Source organism: Lipophrys pholis (genome assembly GCF_963383615.2).
Source record: "Lipophrys pholis genome assembly, chromosome: 12".
Lineage (NCBI taxonomy): Eukaryota > Metazoa > Chordata > Actinopteri > Blenniiformes > Blenniidae > Lipophrys > Lipophrys pholis.
In genome coordinates this window covers 24,733,274-24,741,650 of record NC_137641.1, presented here as the reverse complement: position 1 = coordinate 24,741,650, position 8,377 = coordinate 24,733,274, and the positions used below count along the sequence as shown (strand labels likewise).

The following is an 8,377-nucleotide window of genomic DNA, read 5'->3' as shown; positions in this document are numbered from 1 at the left end:
AACGATGGAGAGAAATCTGGAAGAGGAAGGTTGTTCGGAGACAAAGCCTTTTTGCAGCTTTGGTCACATGCATCTCGTGGGTTGCATGTGTGAAACAGCCCGGATTAGTTAACGAGCTGTTGATCTACAGAGTTTCACCACCGCTCACAGCCATTTTCTTTGAAATCCTGCAAGAATCACAACTGTCCAACTTGTACATTTGCAACTCTGACACTCCAGATGACCCTCCTCTGTACATCCACAGCTCCGTCAAACTGCATTTCACTATTCCACGTTACCAGGTATTTCACTCAGAAATGACATAACAATGACCTATCGTGTATCTGTGTGTGTGTGTGTGTGTGTGTGTTTGGACATTAATTATCAAATGATAAATACGGCAAAGCTCGTCTCATACACGATTCATTGTTCAGTACGCTGAGTAAATACCTGGTAAACGGCTGACCGGTCTGTGCCGAGGTTTACATGAGGACGTTGGCACGTGTGTCTGGCAGTCGGAGCCCCACCAGCCCACCGCCAACCAGCACAGCCGACGCCAGCAGGATGGGAATCGCCTTGGTGATGCCAACCAGCGATCCAAAGATGAGGTTGCCCATCACCGCTGCCAGCTTACACATGGCGTTACAGAAGCCAAAGCCTGTGCCCCTGAGGACAGAGGAGAAAGAAATGTATAGGATGTAGGTCTCATTCAAGACTGGATTATAGCTTAAATGCTTCTTTTTTTTTTAATCAATTCAATCAAGCTTAAATATCATATAGGTGAAGAACTGTGTTTTTAGCTGTGAAGAACAGTTTACTGCTTTCAAAAAAAAACAAAAAACTGTAAATGTTTATGCAGTTAAACATGTTCCTTCATATAATATACACTTTGGAGAATAAAGATGAAAATTGTAAAGGTGAGTCAATAGTTTCATCAAGCATTCATTGAATATGTGGATTTTAATTCTAATTTCATGAAGTGGAAATTTTGATTGAATATGTTCTGATTCTACTGTATGTCTACTGAACTGTACTTATTTGATAATATCTTCTAAAATCTGCACCTACAAATTGAAGACAAGTCTATTTTATGATCAAAGCTGCATGTTTTCTTAGATTGTACTCAAGTGTTTTAACCAGATAAGCATTTTGCTAAAATGCTTGTTTCAACTCAAATTGAAGCTGATTTATTAAAATTTTTTAATAAAATCTGGAATTCAACAAAGTTGGAATAGGATGCAATGATATATTTGCATTTATAGGAAATGTATTTGACATTGACAAAAATACATTTAATATTTCAGTGAAAATATGTGCTAATTTTAAATGTGATGGAACATTTTTACAAAAATAAACAGAGGATGCAGCAAGGGGGCTGGAAAACAAAAAAAATATTGAAACAGTTAAGGGAGAGTTTTGCAGTTAAATAAGTGAATTGTAACAAGATTTTCACACGACTGGATATAACAGGAGGAGAAAAGTTGGTGAACAATCTGCAAAGAAACAGTATTAAAAGTATTTTGAGGATTTGGAGCCACAACTACTTTCATCAAGATACCATCGTGTTCAGGGAAGACTGTTAATGTCAATTAATAAACATGTGGAGCATCTTCAAAAGATTACAGACTGGAGTTACATAAAGAGGAAATTCTACACAAAGGTAAACTTATTTTTTTAAATACTGCCATCACATTCAAAATGACATTATATTTTTCAGGAAATGGTGGAATGCTTTTTTTTAACGTCTGAAGCTGACTGTGTTCTATATTGAATTTAATATGTTTTTATTTACAGCCACGCCGTCTTTTTTCTTTTGGGAATGGGGGGATTACGCTGAGTGCAGGTCTCACCTCCTGTCTGTCGGGTACAGCTCGGTAGTGACCACGTCCAAAGAGTTCCAGGCAGAGATGCTGAGGCCGTTGTAGAGGCAGAGCATGAAGATCATCATCGACTCGCTGGTCCCAAACCAGAGGAAGAAGCAGCTGATGCCTGAGAGCACCATGGAGCCTCCTGCAGGACACAGCGCAGCACACGTCTCACATCTGCGACGCGAAACAAGCTTCTCTACGTCACTAGAGGTCACTGCAGACTTAAAGGCCAATGTCACAAGACCGCTATTCATATCCCAGAGCTAAAAGTCAGAGCAGGCCCTCCGTCATCATACCTAACATGCTCAGGCGCCCTATTTTGTCCATGAGGAGGGCAGAGACGATGTTTCCGGGCAGCACGGCCAACGTTCCCAAGAAGTTTACGAAATAGACCCAGTAGGCGCTGTAGTCATCGTCGAACGTCATCTGACAGCCCGTCTTGTTGTGGTGGAAGGAGCTGTTGATCACCCTTGAATTTGTCAGCTTGGCATCGTCAATGTCTGTAAATATAAGAGACAAGTTCAGATTCGACTGTGTTGGAATGGAGTGCAAAACTATATATTTTAAAGGGAGAGATCCATTTAGATGAAGGAGAGTCTTTGCATGATGTATCAATTAAAAGTCATAAGGTCATAAAAATAAAAGTCTAAATCCAGGATAACTATTCCAGACTCGGGTCATTTGTGTGCAAAATTTGCATGTTATAACTGTGCCATAATCCTCCATAAAGTCATTAAACAAACTAGACAGAATAGAATTAAAGGATTTTGACTACTTGTACAAGCAACCAAATATAAGATGATACAAGTCCTTCCTTCCGTCCTTCACAACAAAATCCAATACAGTATGATAGTATACAGTATAATACAATACATATAGTATTATTTGATAATATACTATATGACACACTATAATATAATCACATCCAGTATGATACGATACAGTAGGATATACTTTCTGTTGATATACGATACGATATGATAAGATTCAGTTCGATATGATGACATAAAGTATGATACCACACAATGAAATATGATACAACATAATATGATACAATACGATATGAAGATATAATACAGCAAAACACTATGCAATACAGTATGACATGATGTAGTTAGGATACAATATGTTGTTAGTATATAAGACAAGACAATATGAAAAAGTACGATTTCAGAAATTATGGATGCGTACTCGACTCTATGGTAGAATACTGTATAACATCACATGAGTAAAGTATGACATGATATATCAGGAGACAATGCAATAGGATAATGATAATATAGTATGATATAATACAAATGCTAAAATGTTCTTCACACATTTCATGTTTTTAAACAAATATCTAAAAACTGTTTGCTGCTCCACCGTGTGTGGATTAAAAGTTTGTGGTCATTATAATCAGATATACTGTAGAAAACTGTACATCAAGATTGAAATTGTTAACCATTATTCATTTGCAATATTTTAGGATAACATATGCCAGGATAAAGGCCACTTTGATTAAAAACTGCATTCATTTAATCTGTATTCTGTATCATTTAGATGCTGGTTGGCTCTCCATAAATAGTCACATCATTTAATAAACTCCAGCAGGTGCAGCAATGAGGAAACATCCCCTGCTCTCACCTCTGCTCTCATGACACACTCCTTCCTCCCCCACCGTTTCATTCTGTCTCTCCTAATTTCTCTTCATCCTCTGCTGCGGAGAGACGCACTGCACAGGGCAAAGAGACCACGTTTCCCACAGGGCATTACCGGCCAGCCTGACGTGCCCTTACTGTTTCCATGTTCAGCGCTTTCCTGAGTGCTGGAGGGAACTGTTCTTCCACCCCGCACTCCCACAAGGTCTGATTCAGCTCCGTGTAACTTGAAATGCCTTTCCTGTTCCTTTTTTTTTCTTTCCCTGCTTCTGTCTTTGTCAACCTTAAAATGATTTGATTGCATTTTTTTATTTTTTTTTTCACCCCTGCCAGGACACAATTTGATGTTTTTTGATGCTGACGCAGGAGCCCCTGTTTGTTTCTTGATAATAATTTTAAAAAATATCCCGAAAATTGAGAAACTCATGTGATGTTTGTATACGCGGAGCAGCTTCACTGTGTGAGTCTGTGTGGTGAGATATTGCCTCTTTGAGGGTTCCGCAGCCTGGACTGGCTCACTTGTTTGTGACAAACAGCCACTGATAGTTCAGAAAGCCAATCTGCACAGGCCATAGAGAGGTTAACCAGTAATTTAATTGCATAAGGCAAAGCAAAGAAGTCCTATAACCTATTCTGAGCACCCAGAATGAACTGTCAAGACGGGGGGGGGGGGGGGCTGAATGCCAGTGGGTTTGAGTGGGCGTACACTCACCGGTGTTGTAAAAGAAAGAGTCCACAAAGGTGCAGTTTCTGAAGGAGGATCCCACCGATGAAACGTCTTCAAAATAGCAGTTGAGGAAAGACGAGTCAATGAACGTGACCGCCTTGACCTTCATGCTGATGAACCTGTGGAGAGATGTGTGACTTTAAAAGAGACCGCAAGACCAAGCCAGCGAACATAGATTATCCATATTTCTAACATATTCTGACAAACGTCTCAGTAAATTGTAAGTATCACAGTAGTTTTTGTGGGTTTTCCAGTAAGTAAATATGAAAAATACAAACTACACAGTCAATAATAATTCTGAATTTGGAATACACATTCATGGAGGCCAGATACATGCGAAAGAAGTTGAAGTATGTCGTAGCAAAGAGAACATAGTTAAAAATGAGGGGTGACAATGAGGACATATTTGAGGGATTTTGCCTCACTGATAACATTCTAAAGTTTATGGACGACATGTACTCCACATATAAATGCATTGTTACTGGCGGGGTTAGGGTTAGGGTTAGAGTTACAGATAGGGTAGGCTGGAGTCGGAGATGATTCAGTAAATGCAACCTGATCTCTGAGTGACAACCTCATGCTGATCAACAAATCCAGCAATTACAGGATCGAACTCTCTCTTTCACAGGACCTTCATCTTGGACTTCAGTGAAATTCACTGTGGCTTAATGTTACTTCACTGCGTTGCAATCACATGTAATGTGATTACCCTTCACTATTACAGATTACGGCTGTACAAGACGGTTTCATTGATTGGGAGGCAGAACGATTCAAGGTGATGACCAGGAAACTACTCTTTGAAAAACTTTCATCTCAGCAATAAGTCAGTAGAAACATTTCCCAGTATATATGCTTGGTTCATCATGTCCTCAGGAAAACCTCGTATGTCTCTCTCTTCTGAATGTCTAACATGGCACAGAATATTGTTTTTCTGCATTGACCAATGCTATTTCTCAGATGTGGAGGGAACCACAGCGATGACACGTCGGCTGTGGAATCCGATCAGGCAAACTCCCGATCCCAAGACCGCTTCTCTCCCCTCGAGGCCCCCCCGGTGCATATCGTAGGGTTAATCCTCTGTGTGATCTGCTGCGTGTTCCCCTATCCAGTTTTGATTAAATCTCTAAATAAATGCATTGTGGCCTCCAGTGAGAACGCAGAAAGAACAAAAACAGCATATCAATGTGTGTGTACTCCTTGGCCTTCTTGTAAGTGACAATCATAACTAAGAGGAGAACCAACAGATGGGGGATGGGAACAGAGAGAGAGAGAGAGAGAAAGAGAGAGAGAGAGAAAGAGAAAGAGAAAGAGAAAGAGAGAGAGAGAGAGAGAGAGAGAGAGAGAGAGAGAGAGAGAGAGAGAGAGAGAGAGGGAGAGAGAGAGAGAGAGAGATAAGCCTTTTAATTTCCTGGTGGTGGAGGAGATAAAACAGGAAGGATTAATATTACCTGCAGTGGCGTGTTGTTTGTGGGAATGACTAATAGTGCTGCTATCCCAGAACGGGACGGGCAGCGTTTCAGCACAACAACCGAGGCGAGCGGTTCTCACAGGTTCAGAGCGCAATGTGTAACAGTGTTTTTAACAAGTTCTTCATTCATATTATGTGTGTCTGGCAATCGCAGGAAAACATTTGAGCCTAAACTGAAGTCGGCCTGTGCATGAAGGCCTTCGTACCTGTCATTTAGAAAGACTCCATTTCTGTGGATCTGATTCTCCAGGGTGAAGTTGAAGGTGAAATCTTCAATTCGCTCGTTGTTGTGAATCTTCACTCTCGAGGCGTACTCGTCAGCCTGAAGGTGCTTGATCACGTCCGGGAACCACACGGAGAGTCCGTAGTACCTGGTGGTGTTGTCAGAAGTCTTAGTACTGAGACACTTTTACGATACCGAGTGTCGCTTAAACTTTCAGTTGTTATAAAAAGTACAGAATATACCAAAAAACACACACATATATAAAAAAAAAAAACACAGCTCAAAGCTGAAAGCTCAAAGTCGCATTACGATTACTGTGATTTGCTGAGAATTGTCCATATGAACCAGAATGATACAGTCATTAAAATAACCAGCTAATCCTCTCAGATTTTTAAGGTCCTGTGTCCCAGAAGAACATGAACAATATAGAAAAATACTCCCAGTGTAGCATTGGTATTCTATAATAAGTTCGCATCATACAATAACTCAAAATTTTTTAATAAATTGCCACTTAACTATGTGACAACATACACACATTTTGTAATAACCTAATAAATAGCCGGAAAGCTTTATATTGTAAATATATTTTCTTGCATGTAGTAAATTTTTTTTAACATATTGCAGTGGTTATTACAAGGTAATAGTACATTGTAATATGTAATATACAACCACAAAGAATGTCCTTTTCCATAAAATCAATAAATATTAGAATAACTCTCATTTTCTGTATTCTGGCTTGAATAACAAACATGAGCTCATTTCAAAACTATTATCAGAGCAGTAACTCCAATCAGTCAAAGCTAATAAGATATATAATATACGTAATACATAGAGGAGATTATGATATTTCTCTACATTAATGATTCAGAACAAAAGACAACTAAAGAAGTCTTTCAATTTCTTTGTTCTCCTCGAGCTCCTGGGTGAACATGAAATATACCATATTATACCTTTTGTAATAAACAATATGCAATATGTAACAATTCAATACAAACATGCAAACAAATGATTACATGTTGTGTTCAGGCTGTTTATTACAAAATGCAGCTGTTATTACTTGATTAAGAGAAAATGTATTGTGTTTTGATGAGATATCACATTATGCCATTTAAAGGTATCCGGTATGTGAGTCTTGTATATACAGCCATTTTTGTACTTTTTTTAAATATATGAATTCTGCTTGATATCTGATGACAAAATGAACGTTTGAATGATTTCAAACAATGTTTGTATATCTGTCGTGAGACAGTCACAAGTGAAATTCTGCCTGTTTGCTGGGAGTCCATACAGTATTATTGCAACACAAAGTACTAATGCTAGTTTCCTCCATTTCTTTGTTTCCAGTCAGTTACAAACTGTCTCAGCACACATTGTCGAAGTATTTCTGGAAGTACGCACACAGGTTTCCGTTTGAGTTTTTGTTGTAGTTTTTCCAGAGATGGACTTTAAAATTCTCAGCAGTACAATATACACATTAAAATGAAAACTGTAAAGGTGTAATTTGTGGTTTAAGTCAGTTTATTTTGTACTTTTATTTTGGAAAGTAAAATGAAACAGACTATGCTTGTCTCAGACAATTAAAGGACAAGAAAAAGAAAGACAAATTGAGATCTAAAAACAACTCGAAGTAAATATTGAATCTGATCTAACCTTTGAAGATTCATCAGGAAGATCAGGGCAGATCTTTCTCTCAGTGCTAACTACTTCCTAAAACGGTTATTAGGAGAATCAGCCGAGGTCGCACGTTATTTAATGAGCAGAGATCAAGCGATGCAGAAGATTTCTCACCCAAAAGAAAGAGTGAACCAGACTGTGGCCAGTTTCACAGTGTTGTCTTTCACTGGGTAGTTGAAACATCTCATGAAAGTCAACCAGATCTATTGTAAAAGATAAAACAAACAAACAAGCAAACAGATGTTTACTGCACTTATATGAAAACAACCTTGATAAATTCAGAGTGCGACAAGGCAATACTGCGTCATACTCCTCTGAGCTCGGCCTTGATCTTGAAGAGGACCTTGAGCACCGGGTTGGCTGATTCATTCTGCATCTCCACCAGCTCGTCCAGCTGTTTGGGGATTTTGATCCTGTTCACCTGCAGGGGGAGATACTGATCTGTCACCTGCTAATGGCACTGCAGCAGCGGCAGCGGCGGCGGCAGCGGCAGCAGCATCAGCATCAGCATCAGCATCAGCATCAGCAGAGATAATAAAGTGCCGAGGCCAGCGCGCCGTGTACTCACAGTGAAGACTCTCTCGGGCTCGCCGCGGGCGCGCATGTTGGTGTCGTGGATCTGCTTCAGCACCATCCAGGCCTCGTCGTGTTTCCCCGTCTGGGGAATCGTTCATTGACTTAAGTTAAACAGACTCTGCAAACATATTCATACACAGCATGATATTCATTCTCACGTCCCGTTAATAAATTCCGGGAACACGTGACCAAATAGGACTAATACATATTTAGAGATCTCGC

General features: G+C 39.6%; 1 protein-coding gene across 1 annotated transcript in view; it reads right to left on the bottom strand.

Annotated features, from left to right (window-relative positions):
- Positions 1-461: 461 nt before the first annotated feature.
- The window catches only part of LOC308117492 (synaptic vesicle glycoprotein 2C-like), a gene marked incomplete at both ends in the record, with an annotated part of 34,151 nt that continues 26,235 nt past the window's right edge, over positions 462-8,377 (bottom strand). The window contains 8 exons of the mRNA XM_080476403.1: positions 462-645; positions 1,830-1,989; positions 2,144-2,347; positions 4,200-4,333; positions 5,889-6,053; positions 7,694-7,782; positions 7,890-8,000; positions 8,148-8,237. Coding sequence (XP_080332529.1) covers positions 462-645; positions 1,830-1,989; positions 2,144-2,347; positions 4,200-4,333; positions 5,889-6,053; positions 7,694-7,782; positions 7,890-8,000; positions 8,148-8,237 — 1,137 coding nt within the window. The remainder of the gene's footprint in view (positions 646-1,829; positions 1,990-2,143; positions 2,348-4,199; positions 4,334-5,888; positions 6,054-7,693; positions 7,783-7,889; positions 8,001-8,147; positions 8,238-8,377) is intronic.